The sequence below is a fragment of the Antrostomus carolinensis genome, unplaced genomic scaffold (genome assembly GCF_000700745.2).
Source record: "Antrostomus carolinensis isolate BGI_N321 unplaced genomic scaffold, ASM70074v2 scaffold6272, whole genome shotgun sequence".
In the NCBI taxonomy this organism is placed as follows: Eukaryota; Metazoa; Chordata; class Aves; order Caprimulgiformes; family Caprimulgidae; genus Antrostomus; species Antrostomus carolinensis.
Genome location: NW_010297488.1, coordinates 45399 through 69151, shown reverse-complemented (window position 1 = coordinate 69151; position 23753 = coordinate 45399). Strand labels below are relative to the sequence as shown.

The window sequence follows — 23753 nt, the reverse complement described above, 5'->3', positions numbered from 1 at the left end:
CTATTTATAACGGGCAAAGTAGCAAGTAGAGGAAAGGAAAGAAAACACAGAAAAAAAGACATACAAGATGAGATATCATGCAGATTGCTGGCAGTTAGCAGAGTTAATGTGAAAGCATCCACCCAAGAGCAAGAGAGTCACAGCAAATTTTGCAAATAAACTTAATCAAAACAATCCACTGTTACAAAACACGTGACTTACACACTGATTAGCACATCAAGCTAGTAAGCAAGAGTTGTACTTTCACACACAATTGTATATCAGGAGGATTTGGCCAAATTTACAATGGCCAAATAATTTTTTGGATGTTTTTTCAATGTTTTTTAAACTTTGTTGGCCAGTAAGAAGACTCCCTTTTTAAAATAAAATTTGGTTGCTAGGAAAATGCATTGAATACCAACTGTCTGCGCTTTTTTTAACATTACTGACATCTCATTAAAGAAAAGAGAGAGTATACTGGAACAAAACATGGTATACAGCAGTTATAGCCAATTGACTACACTGATTTTGGACATTTTTTCATTTGCAGAAATGGCATAAGGCATTAGAAATATATTTTTTTTAATATTTATTTTACATAATGGCAAGCACTTCCCTGTTCAGTACTTTTTGTCTTGGACTTTATTCTGAACAATTTGAATTCAACATGTTGGCTTTCATACAGTATTTTGGAAGGTAAGAAATTAGTATTCTTCACTTCTTCTTTTCAAAGAAAGTATACTCAAAATAATTTATATATGTGGCACAGTTAGAATTTTTCTCCTTCAAAACTATAATGTATACAATACTACCACTAAACAGCATAGTCTTGCTGATTTCAACAAAGCAATGCACTTCTATACTTGTTAAGAATGTGACCTAAGGTCAAGACACATTTGTAGAATTTTTAAAAGAAACAACATCCTAAACCAGATATAATGTTTTTCATAATTTAACAACACCTTAAATAATATTTGGAGACATTAACATAAAAATACTACTTCTAAGACAGGATTATCATGTTTGTGAAAGCCATATAAGAACTGAATTTCACAGTACTATACAAAAAACATCAGTTTTATAATAACTGATTTTTTCTTTTTCTTTTTTTTTTTTTTTTAAGTGGGAATCATGTGTGAAAGTGCAATGGTTATAGGAAAGGCAGATAAGAAAGCAGCTGTTAATTTTATGTCAATTATGGGATACTTGAAATAGAGTGGCTATGGTCTAGAGTGAACAGTATGTTTAGTGATAGATAAGTTACCAGGAAACAAGGTACATTTACATGTATTTTTCACTGCCTTTCTAAAACAGCTCTGCAATTGTTTTTAAAGTTAGTCCTAAAGTCTTACAAATTCAATTTTACCTGTTTGGCTTCATCAAAACAGACATCAGGACCCTTTCTGTATCTAGGTTGTTTGACCATTTCACAAGGATTTGGCCCTTCATCTGTTTCTTTGGTTAAGGAGCAAGACTGTTTTTCATCCATCATACATTAGCAAGATTAACATTCTGTTTTTACTTTTGTGGAAGAAGAGAAGTTTTATGCTAATTTGGATAGTACTGAAATAAACATCAGTAGTTACAGCTCCTTGTTTAAATTAAAGAAAATCAAACCAATCCAACCCTCCAGATAAATCAAAATTAAATACCCTTTTCAAGAAAATAAATGTCCTGCATTACTTTTAGAACCAGTACTTCCAGAACTATACATAAAATAAAAATAAGAGTTGAGGGTTTTTTTAAGATTTTATGTATTGCTTTTACTACCATTGTATAAATATTTCACAAAATATTTCGTAAAGTAATACACTTTCAGTGGTGTTGATTGGTTATAGCATATGTTACCATTTGATTATTCTGCTAAAATGAAGATACACAGTAAAAGTGAGGAAGCCTGTTTGGAAAAGTAATGCTATATACAGGATGAAAACTGCAGTGAAGGCCTATAAGAACTACTAGTTTTATTATGTATCACCTCAAATATCATAGACAAGATCATCTTACCGTAGGCTTCGAGAGTAAATGAAAGGAAACCTAATCAGACCTCATTAGCATTTCAGTGATGAAGGGAGACAGAAAATACTGTCCAAACTAACAGTAGAACTGCAGGATAGAAATGGAAGCAGTGACATGCTATCAATTAGCTAACTGCAAACGTGAGGTAACGCTTTAGCTTACTTCTCTGAAATCTGAAATTGCTGACATTTAAGTGTAAATAACATACTTCACATTTGCCACAGGCTAACAAGGGACTCGAGTCATTGCAGCATACTTGAAAGGCACGGATATGGTCAATTGCAAAACCGTCTTCTGTTGAAACCTGCTTAGATTACCATTCATTATGTTAAGTTTTTTTAATCCTACTGTTGGTAGTACACACATTAAAGCTAAGCTAGAGTGTTTTAAACAAATTGAGCACCAAAACTTTACTCAGCAGCTCTCACTTATACTTGAAGCAATTCTATTCATGTACTCTGTGGAGTGCTACAGCAGCTTCATTGTAACAAGTGGAGATGCCCAATGGAAGGGAAGGCAAGAGAATTTAGTTCTACAGATCTACATCTGTCTTCATTCAGATGTTATCAGACTCACCTCCCCTTTCCTCTGACGGGGCCCAGCTGAAAGGGAAATCAAAACACAGAAATATTCTAAAAGACCATGTGCACAAGCAAAGCTGTCTGTACCAGCCAGAAAGAGGCGGAGTCTAATAATAACCATCTGAATAGCACCCAAAGGTCATTCTGTCTGCTTGTGTGTTGTTATGCTACATCTGCATTTCACAATGTACCTTAGTTATAGAAAAGAGAGAATGGCTTAGGACTGCATAGTTGGAACAAAAATAAAATAGTTCATTTAGTCAATGTAAGCCCACTCAGCTGCTCTGGCTGCCACTTGAGGTCATTTACTGCTTTCTAGAAGGTCTGGGCCCCACAGGGAAATGCAAGTAATGTGCCAATTTCCCATCAAATGTGCTTCATTTTCTAGAGTGAGTGCTGTCTATAAATTCAGACAGTGGCAACAGTTAATCAAACTGTCATGGACTGGAGCCAATTAGAGTATTAGGCTGTGTTTACATAGTTCTGTGATGACATGGATATTGCTTCTACCTCAATGTAACTTCCTTTTCAGCACAAGCATAGATGGAATTTTATTAATGTGGCAATGAACGCTTTGCTTATGCCAAAGAAACATATTTGTCTCTTCTACCATCTGCTTTTCTTTCAGGAATGGGAGAGTCTGTCTCAACTAACTTCCTGACATGGACAAAGGTATTACTAATTGTTTTCCATATTCTGTCATAACAATACAAATTGTGATTTGATTTACTATTTCTGGCATTCTATCCTTAAGCATATAGAGCAGAGAAAAAATGAGGTGAATTTCTCCTGGCCTGGAATATGTGTATATTGGTTTTATGTATTTCCATCACCATCACCTACAGGTATGTATCTACTGGGGTGGACAGGCTAAAGGCATAGAGATTGGCATGAAAATGGTTGTAAATTAAAATACTCTTTCACATACTTTCAATTTTAGCATGTGTGTTGCAGGGACTCTGCTCAGAATGTATGCCACCTATGTCTGCAGCCAGCTCTTCAGAAATTATATGCTAGCAGCTGGATAAACTCTAGCATTTGATAGTTAAAGCAGTTTCTACAAGAAGTAAGTAGTTCTCATTGACACTGAACACATACTAAAGTGCCTCCATCACTTCACCTCAGTGTTCCACGCATCAGTGCGGCATCCTACCCTTTCACGACCAAACACTCTTATCTTGATGTTTCCCTTTTTTTTGTTATTTCTCTAGACAAATATATCTTTGGCTTTTCTATAGGCTGAAGAAAACCAGGACTCTTAAGCTCCCCTTGCCTGTCCTGCACACCAGATGCCAACCACCTTGGCGGCCCTTCACTGGACTTCCTCCAGTATGTCAGTGTGGTACTGGGGAGCCCCATACTCCAGATTTGGTCTCTCCAGTGCTGAAGAGACAGCATGGATCAATTCTCCCAACCTGCTGACTACTGTTAACATAGTCCAGGATGTGACTGGCCCTCCTTATTCCAAGGCACAGTGTCAACTGATGTGCAACTTCTCATCCACCATGACCCTCCAGTCCTTTTCTGCAAAGCTGTTTCTAGCCACTCTGTCCCCAGCCTGTCCAGCTGCATGTCGTTATTCTATCCTGGATCCAAGACTTTGCATCTGCCTTTTGGAAACTTAATTATCATAAGTTCCTGTAAGCCCATTTCTGCTTAGGTCATCACAAATAGCAGCTTCGCTCTCTACTTCCATTTGCACTACATCCATTTGTGATATCATCCATAAATATCTGATGCTTCAAGTACTCCAGTGGTAAATATGCTACTAATAGGTACATAAACAGGCATTTTTTCCAAATATATTCCAGTATACCATAGCCAAAAATCAATCCACACTACTAAATAACATGATTTTAAAGGATACCCGGCTTCTCCGCTTGCATCAGTGGTTTTGGGTCACAGGAGCGGCACAGCAGTTGGCTGTCACTAATAATGAATACTAGATTGGTGTTTGAAATCTTTTCTGCATGATAGAGTCTGGAAAAAAAGCCAACAAAAACCTATGTTTAAATGAAGCAAAGAAATCCATATTTGAAAATGGCACACAGTATTGGAATAAAAGTAATCCAACTTCACTGATTCAGTCTGCCTGCTACTGTTTGTCTTTTCCATTAACGAACAGCAAGAAACATTTATAAAAATTTTGTAATCTTTTCAACATTTCCATGGTTCTCTCTTTCAACTAGACTTATTAGTGGAAAAAATGGAAAAGAGCATAAAATGACTTTAATTGAGTTAATAGCTAGCTCTGTACTGTTACCACAGTAGCTGTACTGAGAAATAAAATCAGTTCAGCACCAATTCTCCTAACAACACTGAAAAAACCCCCAATCACAAAAACAAGCAAAGAAAATTCCAGCACATAAATCTGCCTGCAAAAAGGGTAAGAAAGGGGTTTAGGGTATGTATCCTGTGTATTGGATGTGTATATGTTGTATTTTTACGTACACATAATTCCATAGAAGGTTTTTAGGTTAGTAAGGTCATTTTCAATTTATAAATTGAATAGGCAGCATTATACTTTTAAGTTATAGATACTACACTCCATGCCTTAGATACTAAAAGTAAGAATATTTCTGGATTTTTCAATCATAATTTTCATGTACAATTTGAATTTACTGGAAAGGCAGTCAGACCTTCAAAAAAGCAGAGAAAAAAAACACCTCAGTATTTCTTAGTCATTACTGAAATATATACAACCTGCTAAAGAGAAGTAAATCCAGGACAATCTAACAAGTTAATTGCTTTTAGTGGATTCTAAATACATTTTCATACACATAAAATAACAAGCAAGCCTTTTCATACAAGTGGTTACTACTCTATATAAGCAGAGTTTTATTACTCAGGTGTGAATTTATCAATTTCTGAAATTTCACAGATGATGAGTTTGTACCACTGATTTGGTACAATAAGAGTATAAAATATGTATTAATTAAATAACTGATGTTGTGATTACATATCTGGTTGTTTTAATCAGCTTAAATCATCCTTTCATACTTCATTCGCACACTGTGGCACTATTTTTGCAATGGTAACATCATAATTTCTGCAATCTTTTAGTGAACTGAAGAACACTTCTGAAAATTTTCCAGATTAAAACCAAACCAACAAAACAATCAAAAAACCCACAACCAAAATCTGAACCAAAACCCCCCTACTAAAACAAACAAACAAACAAATAAACAAACAAACCAAAACAAAAATCCCAGTTTAGCGAGTTCTCTGAAAACCAGCTACCATAGAAACACATATTAGCAACATGGAGAAAGAAGTATGGAAGTGGGAAAAATTATCTGTGTGTTTTGGCTGAATTCAACATTCTCCAGTGTTCTCTGTCTTTCTTTTCAGGTTTGAAATATTGTCTTCAAGGAGTTTGAAATCTGACTGTTAATTTTAATTTCTAAGACATTTTCAGAAACTCCTAATGCATGCAAACTTTGAACCCAACAGGTTTTTGTATGAAACACAGAATTAGATCCAAGTTGCTATGTTTCTGAAATATCCAATTTTTTTTACACAGCATTAACCATTATTTTGAATATGAACATGGCACCTGAAGAGTAATTATTTTAATCAAAAAACAAAACAGCGTGGTTTGCTTAATAAGATCCACAGTTCTTAAATTGTGAGCACTATTAACTAAAAACTAAATTTGAAGATAAATTGCATAATTTTCTTGGCCATCAAAAATACTAACACATAACCAGATTAAAGAAAATAATCTTCTGAATATTGCAGAATGCCTTTAAGTTAATGTCATAAATTAAAAGAAAACAAACTGTAACAGAGATAGAAATGCAATTTTCATGGAGCATATACACACTATAAAACAAAAATCTGACTAAAAATATTTCTATAATTCTTCAATTCTTACAATTAAAATTAATTCTAAACAAATACAAAGAAAATGCAATTTATCATTTTACCACATATATACTTCTCTGTCTTCCTTATGTAAGTTCAGTGTAATTAATCCAAAATATATTTTTTGTTCTTATGATAGCATTATTAGCTTTTGTAAAATAAATATCCAAAAGCTATTATTTATACTGAAGAAAATTTACCTGGAGCAGTTTATACAGTCTACAATCCCACCAAAAGATTTATCATCATTTTCAAAGAAATACTGAGTTTGCTCAGTGATACAGCTTGTTTTAGGCAGGGCAGCACCGAAATCATCATCTTCCATATCAGCTGACAGAAAGAAGAAAATAAATATATAAACAATGACATTTTAAAGTCATGGACACAATGGGGAAATCCAAATATGGCCCCCAGCCTAGATTCTTACCTTCTACTTCACTTAAAGTTGACTCTCTAACATTCTCTTGACTTACCTGCCTCAAGGAAACGTGGAAAAGTCAAGCTCAAAAACAGCTGCTGTAAGATAGACCTGAACACAGAAAGACAATATACATTTGTTAAAGGCTTTTTGACATCTTTGTACTTCACTGGGTCCTTAAAAACTACTCAAATAAGAGTAATTAATGACTTAATCTTCATGGCTAATTATGCTTTTGCCAGTTATTAAAGCTGTGTTTCTTTAAACTTTACAGTTTGACTCTGGATTTCTTTCCACGCTTTCAGGTCTTCTTTCATACTGATAGTTTATTCTACTGTTAAGATTTGCTATGATTTGTGCTCTTAAATCATATAATGGAAATGTTATCATGCCGTTCATGTCCTCCTTTTATACTTCTCTTGGCATGTTGGCATTCCTCTGATGCTTAAACCAACAAGAACTCCTTTTGAACACACTCAGGGAAAATGCTGCTGAATTAGATACCTTACACTGATTAAGGTTCATTAAATTGCTGAGAAGGAGATGAACACTGGAATATTACAAGTATATTATAAAAAATTTTACTGTAGCATTTGACTTTTAAAATAATCTCTATTCCTGCACTTGAGGTAAGGAATATATTTTCCTCCTGGATGCTGCCAAAACACTTCGGCTTAAAGAGCTCCATTCATTTGAAATTATTTTTTTTTTTACACTCATGATCACATTTTTCCTATTTTATTTACTTGAAGCAAGTACTAGCTTGCCACATACATGCCCCTCTTCTCCTCTATCAATCTGTCAAAACAGGAATTGCAACAGTTATATTCCTTGACTCCTTGCTTATGTGTAAACCTTCTTAATTTGTAGTTTCCTGTCATCATTTTTAGGTTTGCTTCTACCTACAAATATGACCTGATCTCTCCTCATCTCATTCTGCATTAACACTTGTTCATCAGACAGAAAGGACTGTATAACTTTATTCAACTTCCAAGATTTTTTCTATTTCTCCTTATCCAGCATGATCCACGTGTAAAGAAATTGAATCTGCCTCTCACCTTTCCAGTGGAGGCATTGCCTGAAGGAGCTCTGGATTTACATCCACAGCTTTGTGGATGTAAATCATCATCTTGAATCATCAAATGGACAGCACATCAGCCATCACGGATGAGAAAAGACCTAATGCCATTCAACAGTGATGCAATTTGTTAACAGAAAATAGCAATCCTTTGTGAGGATTCATGAGCATTTACAGGGAAATGAGCGAAAAAAGAAGCCTGGGAAAACTGTAAAACCTTCTGAGTTAAAAAAGAGCGTGAAGGAGAAATGATACGTACTCTCTTAACTAAATGCTGATGTATCCCATATAAATTTTGAAAGTTATCACTCATGCCTTTATCCCACATTGTTGCCTGAAACACTATAGTTTGCTTTAATAACCTGGTTTCTCTTATTTCTCTGCATTTGCTTTTGCCAGGTGTCTCACTGAATCCATTTTTGGTCAGCCCTTTTCACTCTGCTTGCTTAATGGCCTTCTCTGCCTGCTTCTGACCTAGATTCCATTAAAAACATGTCCACAGAAAGTACTTTCATGTGGTGCTTTCAAGTTAAACATTACACAAAATAAACCTCAGGTCTAAATTGAGTCCAGACCACTGTGTCTGATTTGAACACCGATAAACTAAAGTTTCTCTGTTTGAGAAGAGCTTAAGTTTCTTTTCTGGATTATTGCCCATCTCCAGTTTTTGAGGTTTGCTGTTCTCCAAGAAAACTGAGATTTTAGCTGTTGCTGTTAACACAATGTAACCAACAATAAAAACCAACATACAATCTTCATAGTGCTTACCCGTGAGAAAATTACTACATGTTTGTTCAGCTGCTATATATTTTAAATCTTAGCTTCATAAAGTAGGTAATTTATTCCATCTTGATGATAATTATTAAAAAAAAAAAACCCCACAAAACCAAAACATCATGAAACTATAGAAAAAGGAATAGGTAGTCTCCAAGGATGCAATTCACACCAATGCAAAAGTATCACACCAGTCCCAATTACTTATCCCCGTTTGGTCCTGGGGTAAGTAGCTGGTAGGAGTATCTACATGGCTCTGAAATAGGTAAAATTATTTCTGTGGCTGTTATTAATAATGCACAAACCAAAGCAAAAGAAAAGAAAGCTCCTAAATGGATCTTTAGTTTTAAAATGTGTCCAGTATTGTGATCGCGAAAGATAAACCTAATTACTGGTGCAATTCTGCCTTTCTCAAAGTCAATCCCAAAACTCCACAACAGTTCAAATATACCAACTTTTCCCCTCAGCTGTAGAAAATGCTAGGGCACATGGCTATAGAATTACGCAAAATGCTTTATATATATTTGCATCCTTGAAACAGTGCAGTAGTGTTTTTTACATTCCATTTCAAAGAAACAAGTAATAATTATCATGAGAACTTTCAACTGAACTGTGCCATCAGATAACATATTGGTTATCCTGCAGTCTGAAGCAAGGTTTCTTTACATTTCATAATAGAGAAACTTCATTTGTTTTTTGTAATATTATTCACTGAACAGCAAACATTTATTATCCTAAGACTTCTTGCTAGAAAAAGGGAAAAAATAGATTCTGAAACAGGGAACCAAGTGATCAATAATGCTAAATGTAATAATTTCATTCAAACCTTCACACCTGCCAATCAGACTATTAATCCCAACTCTGCTTCCTGAAGCTGATTTTGTAGAGTCAGAACAGACAATCAACAAACACAAAACCTGGCAGGACTAGTTTTGAATTCAACTGTTGACAGAACACTGAATTTTCTGAGTAGTTTGGAGACATAGCTAAGAAGTTTCACCCTGAGAAACTGCAGAAACAAAGGGTTCAGAGCATTTTTGGGGCCCAGGAGACACTGGATAATTCTGGTTTGGATGTACAGATTTCTGACACACTTGCACTTACCAGGCAGCTGCCGAAGCCCACCATCCTAGATGCAAAATATCTGTTATCGTAGGCTGGGAAAAGAGAAGAGAGATTATGCTATTTGTATAAACACCTGCACACTTTAAAGGGAATGTCAGTCACCTCACAAGGGGCTACTGACCACATAAGCAGAACGAAGGCCAGCTCCTTGCTTTGGTTCTTCTTCGGGATCGCAGACTGATTGATAGTCATATGACTTGTTAAAGGCATATAGGGACATGTTAATCAGGTTTCGCATCAAGCCAGGATCAATTTCACCAAAGAATCTTCCAATCTGATGAGGAGAATTTACAGAGATAAGTTAAAGTATTTACAAGTATTTTTCTCATAAAAAAAGTAAATGAACCATTCCAATTTCCCACCCCACCCCTCCCACTATTTTTCCCTGTACACAACTCATCCAGTTGTGCTGCTTATGTATTTATTTCTTTGTCTGACTACTTCTATCCAAAAATCTTGGTTGGACAACTCCAGTTATACAATAATTGTTAAATGCACTATCAATGAGACCACGCTGCTTGGGGAAGAGCAAGAGGAATATGAGAAAGAAGGTGTGTGGATGCCATACTCCTTGCCCTCACCATCATAGATCTATTGGCAGCCTACCAGCCTAAGGGCAGAGAACAAAGAATGCAACTTGGTAGAAGTATGGCATCTTGAACCATAAATAAAACTGTAAAAAAGACTAATAAAATAACTAGAATCTCTGATACAGTAACATTTTTGTGATTTGGAAATGTTATTCTTGGGGTAAGTTGAAAGTGAAATGCTATTTTTTTTCTCTTAAAGCTTCTTCCTATTGTGTTTTGTATTCTGTCCTTAAAAATATACATACCTGTTGTGTATATTCATCCCGATTTGACATCAAAAGAAATCCGCCATCATCAAGGATAACACAGTCCACATGCTATTATAAGAAAGTAAAATATGTTTTGCAGAAAGGATTTGTCAAGAGAACACTCTGTAAGAAACTATTTTTTATTCAACACTTCAGAACTATCTTCAGATCTATGTGGCTTAGGCTAAATCACAACCCCATAGCCAAGGGCCAATATTAAGCTATAATAAGTAGCATTATCAGTATTCTAAAAGTTTGTACAGATCAAAGGCTTATTTGTGGCTTAATTTCATAAAAGTTGTTTTGTAAATTCTTATTTGCTCAATACTTTCTTAGCTCTAAGAGTGCTATATCCTTATTAAATCTGATTATAATTGAATCTCAGCTCACAATAAGGGACTACAACTTCTTGTGTGCTACAGCCATGCTTAAAGTCCTTTTCCATTTACAGCTTTTAATGGTAAAAGTCTTAAAGGCAGACTCTCAACATCCTAGTCATGCCTATTCTAACTTGCCAAGGACTGTAGTGGGTTTCTTCCAGGTGTCAGGTGCAGGAATGGGAAGCTCACTGGTTCCCTGTGCTTCCCACTTTGTAACGTAATCCTTGCAGTCAGAGATTGGAGAGATAGCAGTGAGACCAGATAGATAACCTCCCAGAGTGCCCTTTTTGCTGTAACTCCTGCCTTTAATGATCTTCACGCTCCACAAAAGAACTCAGATATAAGAAGAGAAAGCTTTTAGGCACATGGCAGAACCTGATACTGTGATAGCCCCTGAAGCTCTGCTCTCCTGAGTGCTAGAAGAGTTATGGGATCTCCAAATCCTGAATGGGCTAGAAACAGGAAAGGAGGACTAATGACTGTTGAAGGGCACATCATATATTCTGGTGCCTTTCAGTCTGTGTTTACCCTTCTCTAAGGTACTTTTGTTCTAGTTTGGTTTTGTTTGGGTTTTTGGGGGGGTTTTTGGTTTGGGTTTTTTTTTTTAATTATTCTCTTTCCTCAGGATTCACCTCTTGCTCTGAAAGTTTACATTACATTTATCTCACATTTTTCTTCACATCATTCTCTATTGTTCTTACCCTTTTTTTTGTTGTTTTTTTCTTCTCTCTAAGTCTCAGACTTATTGCAATGATTCTTGCAATGACTACTTCACCTGACTTTTATACCCTCTTTCACACCCTCTCCTCCTAATCTTCACCTCTTTCTCAAGACACAAATTACTAAATCCTGTTTTCTGTAAAATTAACCCTCAAATAATAATGATAGAATAGTTGTTTTAGATAAATCTAGAATGAGTGAATTTTAATAATCTGACAAATATTAATAAACTGAACATATTCTTACCATACTGTTTCTCTCACAGCCACAGATTTCACTGTTGCACTAAAAAAACAGAAGTACAATAATCTTCACAAAAATGTTTTTAAACCCTTGTATTTCACAGTGATATTAATCAATCAAGACAATGTGAAGTGATTTGATTTTCAATATCTGCATGTTAACCAAAATTAATTTTGAGTGTGTGCTGTTTATCACAAGTACCTCTGTTAACAAACTGTATTCAGTAACTGTCAACAGCACAAGTTCTACTGTCTTTCACAAAGTCTCTGATACATCTCCTTTTTTGAGAATGCTCAATATATTAGAGAGAAATAATTTGGGGGACTTGTCAGGATGTCAGTGTTGGGAGTATAAAGTAAAACAGAAAGAACATGTGCATTTCCATGTGTTTGGGGTATGGAAAGAAAACCCAGAAAAGATGCTGCCAAGTATAATTTTGGACAATTAAAAGCTTCACCAGTCTCAAAGCATGGGAATCCTATGTGATAAAGAAAGCTCACCACATCCAGTTAGCTTTTATGGTTTTGATTACTAACATGTATTTCTCTTTTTCTTGTAACGTATGTATACATACACACTGAACAGTCTCCTTGCATTATGCCACAAGCAAAACAACTACCAGATAATGCTGCAGTCATTAATCTCAAATTAATTGAGATATTCCTCTTTCTTTCTCTTTTTCAGTTATGTATTTTTGTCCTTAGCTGCTCTGACATCTAGGCAAAGCATTTGCCTACCCATTGAACTACAGTTCCAATATCTACAATGGCCAGACACAGTTACTGAATCCCTTAATATACAACCAACCAAGCAATATTGCCTCCTCCAATTGTTCCACAACTGTCTTTATTTTGTGTCTCTCCTTTCCTAATGTACTATTAATTCCTTAGTTTTTCCTTCATTTTAGCCTTTCCTCCTTCCCATTTACACATAAGTATCAGATGCAAGGAATGAAATGGTTAAACACCTGTTACACTAAATTCTGCTAAAAGGCTGTGATGTTGTTTGCAATATAAAGCCTTACTGTTCACTGTTTGACATTCTCCATATTAAATAAAAATAGTAACTTTATTTTTTTAACCAATTCTTTTTCAGATTTCAGTCATTGTTACAGCGCAAACTTAATAGGGAACCTACTGGCTGGAATACGTCATTTTTTCTTTGTATTTATCCATGTTCTATAATTATGAAAGCAAGATGTACAAAATACAGCCTGTTTCAACATAGATTTATTTTGTGCATTTGGATGATTTAAATACCACAACTAGTTGGCAACTACACATCAGTGTGACTCTGGCACAAAGAGCTAATAGACCTATTTGCATCTGAAGCTTTGAGAAATGCAAATAAAGTTCAAAAAAAGGCTTGGTCAATTGCTTACCAGGCTCTTGATTGTGGTTTTTGTGAAATTTTCCATCCATCTGTTTGCGTCAATTTTTATTCCAACAACTAACAAGAAATACATGAAAGTCTTTTTTAGTAAAATGAAAAAAAAAGAAAAGATAACTGTAGAATCTAAAAAAAATAAAAAAGGAAAATTATAATAACATCTAAATTATTAAACTGGAAAAGGATAAAATATAACTTTTGTTCAGTTGTCTGACCACCAACATCCTTCATGAGACTAATAAATTAAGCACTCTTACTCAAACACAGCCAGATCTTTGGCATGATTTCCACTAGCAAGATTAAAACAGTCTCAGAGAAAAGAATGCTATATAAAGTGAAGTCCCTTTGAGATCTCAATTAAATTTCTAATTGATTCTCAAGCAACAATCAAATATCTAACGTACTTAGAATTTCAGCACCCCTCTATCTTACCTGCTGGTTTCAGAAGCTTCCCATTAATTGTTATTTCCACAGCCCTGCTTACCATAATACCTGTCTCGTAGCTATTGGCACCACTTTCTGAGAGTATAGGAAAGAAAAACAAACAAACAAACAAACAACCAGGTTAGAGTGATACAAAAGCCTTTTCCTCTGAAATGAAAATTAATGATATTCAAATACCCAGAATGATGGAAAAAAAAAAAAAAAATCCTTATTCAAAAGCACTGGCCCAGCTGTACCATGATCACCTGTAATAGCTCAGAGCACCAACTTCTGGATGACTAAGGAATACTTTTCTTTCTTTTTTTCATTCACTTCTTGTACATAGTTTCACTGCTTCATAAAGTTACTGTAGCCTTTTTTTTTTCTGCAAATAGAGCCATGAATAGCTTTACACACGTGAGTAGCTCTGTTAAAACCAGGATCAGAGCCAAAGATTTTATCCTGCTGTTGTCTGTGTATTTTTCAATACCAAGTATACTGACACCACTCACTAACCAACAATTACTTCTCTGACAGACTTTAGCCTGTTTTCAACACTGCTTAGTATGAAAAAGTTAAAAGTACATTCCCTGGAACTCTTTGAGGAACAACAAAGGCTTCAGGGAATTTAGTTAATTACTTTGTTAATATTTTATTGAGAAGAGATGCAATAAATAAGTATGAAATAAAAGCAATAAAAGTTCCCATATGTTTAAGAGAGGAGTATATCATTTGTGGTAGCATCTGCTTTTAGATGAGCTTAGTGAGGCTAATGCTGCTCACATCAGCTACGAGCACTTACTATTGTGCAGATATAGGTTTTATTTATCACCAGACAAACTGGTTTTGGTGAATAACAGTAAATTGAAATGGAATTCAAAAGCAAAGTTTAAATTCAGCAACGGTGCAGTGGAGAGAGTTGTGGACTCTGGACCCTTATACCTGCTCCCTCAAGCTAGGTTTAGTGCTGAGGAAGCATTCAAAGCTCAGCTCAAATAAGGCTTTTTTAGGTAGTTATTGTCCCTGAGTGCAATTTTCTTTTACTTCCTTTTAAAATAATTCTGCCAAAGCATCTCTGTAAAATGGTGTTTCAGTTTCAAATGAACACTAGTACTCTGCATGTTTTCAGCTTTGCTAAATCTAAGCATACAGGGCCAGCAAAGTCGATGACAAATTAGAGCGTCCCTTCTTTAGTACCCTTGTAGCTAAGTTTTCCTTAATAATGGGTGACGTCCCAAGATGTTTTGCCTTATGAAGTATCCCACTTGTGTTACTTGTCAGTAAGTCACCTCAACTGGTATGGGAAACTTGCACAAGTACAGTTATATTGGACTAGCTCGCTCTGACATTTCAAAACAGTGATGACTTACTGTTGTAGTATGGAGCTGTGAAAATATAGTTGTCATTATCTAAACTTCGTTTATAGAAGCTGACTTCATAAGTTTCAGCATTTTCCAACCAATCTTCTCCTGCCCTAATCACAAAAAAAAATAGTGATCAAAAGAAAGATAGTTAGAGGCTCATTAAAGCTATGCTGCAGGGATTTTTATTTTAATGTTTCACTGGTTAACTACCAGGTGTCATTATTAAAAAAATCTGTGGGGAAAAAAAAAATAAAAAAGAAAAAAGAAAAGAAAATTGCATTATTGGAACAACACAGATAATATCTTATAATTTTTATATATATTGAGACAAATATATACAACAAAATATAGACAAACCATTATAACATATGCTGCATCTTGAGAAATAATCCTAAAAGATTTTATATTCTTAATAATACCAAAACAAAACAAAAAAAAGAAACTGATTTTGTGAGTAAAATTCACTGGCACTCTCCCATTTTGGGAAAACACCAAATAACCTAAGAAAATAGATAAATTTGCCATTTACCAGTATATCTATACTGGTGCCCTCACTATTCCCAGTCACTGATGGGGGTGTTTCTTTGATTATATGACCACTTTCACATTCCTTTCTGTCCCTTGTTAATGATGCATTTTTCTCTCTTGATGTCCCTGTACCATTTGGTCTGCTCCTATTAGTCTAAAAAAAAAATAAAAATCACCTACTGCTTCACAGTGTTCACAGCCTGCCAACCTGCCAACCAAATGAGCGCTCAGGAGTAATTAGGGATTAGCATGGCTCCACTACTACTACAAGGGCACTGCTTTTACTGCTACTCTACACTGATTAGAAACTTGGATTATAAGGACCTACTATGGAAATTATGTTGCAGCTCAGTTTCAAGCAGTGATAAAGGTAATATCAAAGAAAACCAAGACATTCCATTCATTTCAGTTATCAGTACAGATTAGACTGTATGAGAACTTGTTTTTCATTCAATAAATCCATTATTTATCATTCCACCCTTTCAGGGTCCAAAATTATCATATTATACTATTTTATAGTAATTGTTACCTTTTTGGAAACACTCTAGTAATTCCACCATCCGTAACAACAAATTGTGCAACAACACCATTACTGTAAACAAAAAATAAGATTTAAGATTAAAACTGACTAAAATTCTCACATGTTCCTATGTCAAGGGTTGCCATTTGGCAACCTTTAGGGGCAGGCGCTGATCTCTTCTCTCTGGTGACCAGTGACAGGACCAGGGGAAACAGCAGGAAGACGTGCCGGGGAGGTTTAGGTTGGCCATTAGGAAAAGGTTCTTCACCCAGAGGGTGGCGGAGCACTGGAACAGGCTCCCCAGGGAGGTGGTCATGGCACCAAGCCTGATGCTATTGCAGAAGCATTGGGACAATTCCCTCAGACACATGGTCTGAATCTTGGGATTGTCCTATGCTAGGGCAAGAGTTGGATTCGATGATCCTTGTGGGTCCCTTCCAGCTCACAACAGTCTATGATTCCATGATTCATTTAAGTGCATAATTGTGAATTATAAACATTAACTACCTATCTGTATGTACACACACATATATTATTTTATTATCAAACTTCTAAATGCATCAAAAAAATCACAGTCAATAAAAAGAATACTTACAGAGACAGTTTACTCCAATAATTCTGGGCAAGTTCATTTGTAAATCCTGCATCCAGCAAAACTCTAGTGACCATATCAGTATTACCTACCAAAAGAGTTAAGACACTCATTAGAAACTATATGACATGGAGTTTCATTAAACAGCTAAAATGAAACCCTGAGTTGTCAAGATGCTACAGCCACAAAAATTACACTATTTCTATTAGACATACTGTCTAACTTCAAATCATGTCAAGTACTTACTGTTAAATAGATTGCTCTGACACACACTGTTGACACTGACACTGCTCCAGTTCTGGGCACCCCAATGTAAGAAGGACATGGACCTACTGGATTGAGTCCAGAGGAGGCCATGAGGATGATTGGAGGGCTGGAGCACCTCTGCTATGAGGAGCAGGCTGAGAGAGTTGGGGCTCTTTAGCCTGGAGAAAAGCAAGCTCCAGGGAGACCTTATAGCTGCCTTCCAATACCTGAAGGGGCTACAGGAAGGTAGCGGAGGGACTTTTTACAAGGGCAGGTAGTGAAAGGATCGAGGGTAATTGCTTTAAACTGGAAGAGGGCAGGTTTAGATTAGATATTAGAAAGAAATTCTTGACTGTGAGGGTGGTGAGACACTAGAATGTGTTGCCTAAGGAAGTTGTGGATGCCCCCTCCCTGGAAGTGTTCAAGACCAGGCTGGATGAGGCTTTGAGCAACCTGGTCTAGTGGAAGGTGTCCCTGCTGATGGCAGGGGGGGTAGAACTAGATGATCTTTAAGGTCCCTTCCAACCCAAACCATTCTATGATTCTATGACTTAAACTTTTCCTTCATTGTATCCTATTGCATCATTGTGTCATAGGAATAAGCAAGGCAATAAGGCTAAAGGCATCAGCTTTGCAAATCCCCTATCTTAAATTTGGAAATTAACCTATTTTTAAAGAATATTTTAATTCAAACACTGTAATGTCAGATGATGCAATGAGACATTTAATTCGTAGTTATACTTACTCTTACATGCTACAAAAATGGAGATAAATCAACTACAATATAAAAATATTTAAATCATTTAAGTCCAAGCCTCTCAAAAAAAAAAAAAAAACCAAACCCCAACTATTTGCCATCTGAAAATGAGTACAGAGAAATAAACTAATTTTGAATTAGTAGCTTGGATGGATATGTCATTTTTAAATATCTGTGAAAAGATAGTTTGAAGTCAATGCTTCTCAAGCACCTTTTTCAGTACCACTTTGAAAGAGAAAGTTCTAGGAATTACCAACAGAAGTAAGGACACACTACAGATTTCATTACAAGATTCTGAAGTCTATTTGAGACTTAATTTGGCTTCTATGCTCAGTAGAAAAAAAGTATAACTTCAAAATATTTGGAGTGTATTAAAACAAATGGGTAGTTGTTTGCTGCTGGAACATAATGCTGAAGTGAAACATGGAAAATCCAGGATGCATAATGCCCTGCACATGTTCTTAAATGAGCACAGAAAACTGCAAAGTAATTTTGCAATGTCTACCTTGGGTTGCAAAGTCCAACACTACATGCATTTCCACTAAAAAGAAATTAGTGAAGATAAAAACCCAAACCACATGATTTAAGCATGAAAGCTGGCATTTCGACCATTTCTCATTTATGCCTAAGTATTCTCCTAACGGAAAAATTTAAGTGATTTGAGAAGAATACTTACAGGATGGATGGCTTGGAGTATTTCTGTCAATAAATTCAATGAAATTTAATAGAAATTCTGTGTTGTTTTCTATTTTTTTTACATCATTACAGTATTCTCTGAAAAATAAACAACAAAATAAAACAAAAATCATTCTCGTCAGATTTGTTTCCTTTTTGTTTCCTTCCTACTAAAGCAGACAAATGTGTCTCAGCAATTTTAAAGGCCAAGCAGGATTGTGCAAATACAGTGAAGGTGGCTGGTACTAGTACATCAGCTGACTACCATGGTCAATACTGAATGTTGACTATATTGAATACTTCAGGCATCTACAGGAAATACAGAGTGAAAGTTCCTGCCTAAATCTGAATTATAAGAAAACTCCATATATGAGATAGGGCATAGATTCCCAGAAAAAGCATTCAGGACTAGTGTTGGCCATGAAATTAGGAGATCATAGAGTCTGTAAACTAAACAAGAAAATTCCCAGTGAATTGAGACTGCTCCTGGGTTAAACTGTACTGAAAAGTACATGAACTGCCATTTAAAACAGTCACTTCATGCTGAATGAAGGGCAGAATTATGGGATGAGGTCCTATCTTCTGAGACGTTTTAAAGGCCATTTTAATAGGGTACACAGCACATAAGAATATAAACACTGTTTTGACATATGCAAAACAGACAAACAGTAATTACTGTTCTTTATATAATGTAATAAAATAAAGTAATATATAATTGGGCAATTCACTGAATATTAATTACTGTTCTTTATATAATGTAATAAAATTAATATATAATTGGGCAATTCACTGAATACAAGCAAGCATAATAAAAGTCACTGGGCATTTTGACGGTAAATATTAGATGGTGATTGGCATTAAACAACTTTAATAAAAATTAGAGAGTATTCAGCAGTAAAGCAGGGAGCTCTCTTTTTAAATGAGCTTTTTATATTAAATTAATTTTATGAACAAAAGAAGTCTGTTCGGGTATTCCATATGAATAAGCTATCTTATTATGATTTACCATGATCTTGAAAGACTACAGGTAGAATTTGCCTTACTATAGCAACATTCACTATATCAAATAGGCTTTGTTCATGTAGGTCAGCCTAACAACTAGGGACTTGCTGGAAACTGCTAATTGGTACCATTGATTATCAGTAACTTCAATCCTTCATAAAAATTAAATTAAACAGTTAAGCTGAGAATACAATTGAAGATAGAAGACTATTATTTACATATGACTAAATCTAAAACAGCCTAAATATAAAAGGATACAGAAAATTATAAGATAAATAAGAAAAGTAACAATTCTTAAGTGATCTTGATGGTACAGCATTTCTCTTATTTATCATAACTATCTTTCAAAGGAACTAAATTCTTAAGAACTACTTATCATACCATGTTTCCCTTACAAACATGTATTTACAAGGACAAGGGTAACACAATTTCACATAAAAAAACAGGGAAATAATTAATCTACTTGATCAATTTTCAATGACTCAATGAATAAAAAATTAATTCATCCTTAAGAAACAGAGAGCTTTGAGACACTTTATCCCGAGTTGGAAAACATCTCAAGGTAATTATTATGGTATCTATTTTACAAATAAGAAGCTAAGGTACAAAGTTGTAAAATTTTAAAAGTCACAAGCACAAGAAATGAAGAGATGTGTATAAGATTTCCATTAAAAACATCAATAAATGATGACATGTCAGATTTTACAGCTCTCTCTGATTAATATAAAATGGAATCAGAGCCTGAAGATGCCATTTACACTCTAGCAAGAAGAAAAGAATGATCTTGTAAAACATGAATTTAATAAATGTTATTTTACTTAGTATTTTTTACCAAAACTTTATTGGTCAACTCTGTATTTTGTGAATGTCATTAATTTGATCAAATGCCTATTTTCTGCTGAAATAATAGTTATTACTAGGAAATTAACCAACCTTGGTGCTAGAAATGTATAGCCAGCTTCATCAAAATTATCAAACTTCATTGTTTCTGAATCTACAAAGATGAAGAGTAAACACCAAGTAAGTAAACTGGGCTTTTTTCCATAATTTTTCTTCTAAAAATATTTGAATAGCTTTTGCATGCATCCATGAATTTAGAAAGAAATGTTTATTTTGAGACACTTTCCTACTAATACACTGTATACTTCTCAGTATTTCACAGTATAGGAAGAAATAACTTCATTATTATGCACAACATACACCTGGCAACAATGATGTGTCTAACAATTTACTAGTAGAGAAGACATTTTATTAGCATGACAACATGAAAACATATGAGATGTTTTCATTAGAATTACAGTCTGATACAAGGAAATATTTGGGGCACCAAGTTGTTAGAATATGGTGGAAAATGTTTCTAGTATTTTCTGCAATAAAGTTTAAAAAATTCATCCATATAAGCATCACTTTCTATGCTACTGGAAATAATGGTTTTAAAAGCTGGTGTCACTGAACACTAATAGGACCAGACATAGAAGGATTAGAGATAAGCAACAGATTGAAATGTGTATGAAAACATAAAATCATTTATTATCTTTTTTGTTTTGTTTTTTGTCTCCTTTCTATTGCTATGATACTCAATGATCATGGGAAAAATCCTGAGGTGAGGAATACAGAGGAGAAGATCCAGTAGGAGTAGAAATATAAGTGAAAAATATCAACTGCAGTAAACAGAAGGAATTGAGCAACAAGAATATACTTGCCCTTTTTGATTGTCACTATCCATCAGAAAGAGAAAGCAGGGAAACAGAAAAAAACAGGGTAAAGCAAAAGGGGTCACAAACCAATATTTTATTCAAATAGCCCCTTGAATAAAAATATTGTGCATAGATAGATCAAAGGTTCAATTTACATACAGCTGTAGTCTGGAAAAGAGACAAACATCTTTGAAGACTGAAGAATATGTCCTTCTCAAGTATTTCTCAAGTACTGTGGCTATTTCAAGGGTCTGTTTTGCAGGTTATATGGATATAAGTGCAAAACCAGATGATCTAATCCACCAGGAGAACCATATTTACTCACTAAAACTGTAATTTTAAGCTACTTACTATTTGACAAAATTACAAAATAAATCACTGATTATTAAAAACCTGCCATATTCTACTTCATATGCAGAAGGCAATGGTAGCAGACAGTGTTTTAGTGCTAACCAAGTTTTCTCCAAACTAACAGTATCTATGCCTGTCAGAGAGATTCATAGTGCTTTTCTAACTTTCTATTTAACTGCATTTGTTCAAGTTTATCATAACATTTGGATAAAGTTAAAAGGATGTGATGGGTTCTGTTTTGTCTGCTATCTAGATCACAGTTAAGCTACACCTAATAAACAAAAAGCTTTTGATTACTCACAAGTATCATTTCCAATTATCTCTCCAGAATCTGTAAATGGCTTGAAATTAGTCTAATCCAAAAATACATTACAAACATCCACTAAAACTATTTGTAAAGTGCAAAATAAAAACCTAGCTGCAAGCCAAATCAAACAGTCCTTTCACATTCATCTGTTTCTACAGGCAATAGTTGTTATTTGCTAAATATGATACTATAACTACTGTAAAAATAACAAAAAAAAAAAAACTTTACTACTACTATAGTGTATTTTATGATATTAACTAACACAATTAAAAAAAAAAAATATTATCCAGACCCTTAAAATGACAGCAACAGAGGATACACAAAGCAATGATTCTATAGGCACAGGGCAAGGGGGAAGGGATTGTCAGTGGAACTGGGGTACCTGCACATATTCTATCTTTATAGAATATTTCTTGTTCCTTGGATGTTACAATGGGTTAGAATCATTGCTGCAGATTTTGGGTACATCATGATAACATCCAACATCGGGGAATTCAACTAAATTTATGAATTTTAAATATTGCTTTTTTAAATGAATCTGAGACTTCACAATACTACATAAAACCAGGGAAGATTCATAGTACTTACATTTGGCTTGAGTTATTGATTCTTCTATTTTGGCTTTAATATAATAAAAGCTGTATGATGGTAATACCAATGCCAAACTGCAATAGAAATGAGACAAGTAAAGCAATTAAGTTATTTGCAGCAGTTTTCCAGTTTCAGCCTCTATGTGTTTTGAAAGCAATTAACAATTTTGAATCACCATGAGACGAGATAGTCATATAGTAACAGACCTCACATTTTGTAATAGACACAAGTAGGTTCATGCCAGTCTTGCAGTTCCCTGTGTTTATTTTCATTCTTATTTACACATTTAAGCATAAATGCACTTTTTAACAGATAAGCAAGGAATTTCAAAATAATTGTAAATAATAAAATACACGATTGCTTGTATCTCCCTCTAACACATTTAGCTTCCCAATGTAACACATGTCAAAAGGATCAGTGACTGTAAAAAATAGCATGTAGTACTGCACTTATTTGTATACATCATATAATGACAGACTCTCCTTTTACTAATCAAACAAGTACCAGTATCCATTAGGAAATGTGGCTGGCAACACTTGAATTCACATTACGTTCAAGATGCAAAGTATTTTCTTGAATCCTGCAGTCACCACTAAGAACCTTTGAACAACATTGTGTAATCACATTTTAAGATCTGCAAAGCATTTACAATGTATTTTCTTTTAGATTATACTTATTTTTGTTCAAAAAATATACAGCTTCTTTTTCCAACTAAGTTTAATGCATGTGTAGAATAGCTGAGTTCTAAAGAGGCATGTAAAGGACAGGAGGAACGATCAATCATTAAAGAGGTATCATCAACTCCCACATCACATCCTTAATATTTGCACTTGGATTTCATGACTGTGGAACTGCAATACTTTTTAATGGATAGCAGCAGAAATTAACATTAAAAAAATTATACAATTGAGACATAAATGAGATGACCTTTAATGATTCATTTGCCATTTAAACAGAATGTAAGTGAGGTTGCTGAACATTTTGTGACAGCCTTCTACTAACTCTCCTCTAGGGAAATCAGTAGCAGTTTACCTGTTATTAACAGTTACTGCTAGCAGAAATTGCTAATTAAAATCTATAATTTTATGTTTAATAGGTTTTCTGCAATGTGACTCCATGGATTTATTGCTGTATCTCATGCCAGGGAGCTCAGTAAGAATTAAGAAGTCGCATAAATCAAATGTATTTCTTTACTGATTGCTGAATGACATAGTCTGATAAAAAAAAAAAATAAAAAAAATTCTTACAGAATACAGAGATAGAGGCAGTTCAACAGAAAAATGGGATGC

The 23753-nt window shown here is 34.7% G+C and overlaps 1 protein-coding gene across 1 annotated transcript in view; it reads right to left on the bottom strand.

Annotated features, from left to right (window-relative positions):
• CACNA2D1 (calcium voltage-gated channel auxiliary subunit alpha2delta 1) overlaps positions 1-23753 on the bottom strand; it is a gene marked incomplete at its 5' end in the record, with an annotated part of 76947 nt that overhangs the window by 7967 nt on the left and 45227 nt on the right. Inside the window, 17 exons of the mRNA XM_029083531.1 lie at positions 1346-1428; positions 4447-4559; positions 6647-6776; positions 6920-6975; positions 9821-9873; positions 9963-10115; positions 10677-10748; positions 12026-12064; positions 13404-13471; positions 13844-13930; positions 15205-15308; positions 16256-16318; positions 16842-16926; positions 18518-18615; positions 20452-20512; positions 21222-21236; positions 22462-22538. Coding sequence (XP_028939364.1) covers positions 1346-1428; positions 4447-4559; positions 6647-6776; positions 6920-6975; positions 9821-9873; positions 9963-10115; positions 10677-10748; positions 12026-12064; positions 13404-13471; positions 13844-13930; positions 15205-15308; positions 16256-16318; positions 16842-16926; positions 18518-18615; positions 20452-20512; positions 21222-21236; positions 22462-22538 — 1357 coding nt within the window. The remainder of the gene's footprint in view (positions 1-1345; positions 1429-4446; positions 4560-6646; positions 6777-6919; positions 6976-9820; positions 9874-9962; positions 10116-10676; positions 10749-12025; positions 12065-13403; positions 13472-13843; positions 13931-15204; positions 15309-16255; positions 16319-16841; positions 16927-18517; positions 18616-20451; positions 20513-21221; positions 21237-22461; positions 22539-23753) is intronic.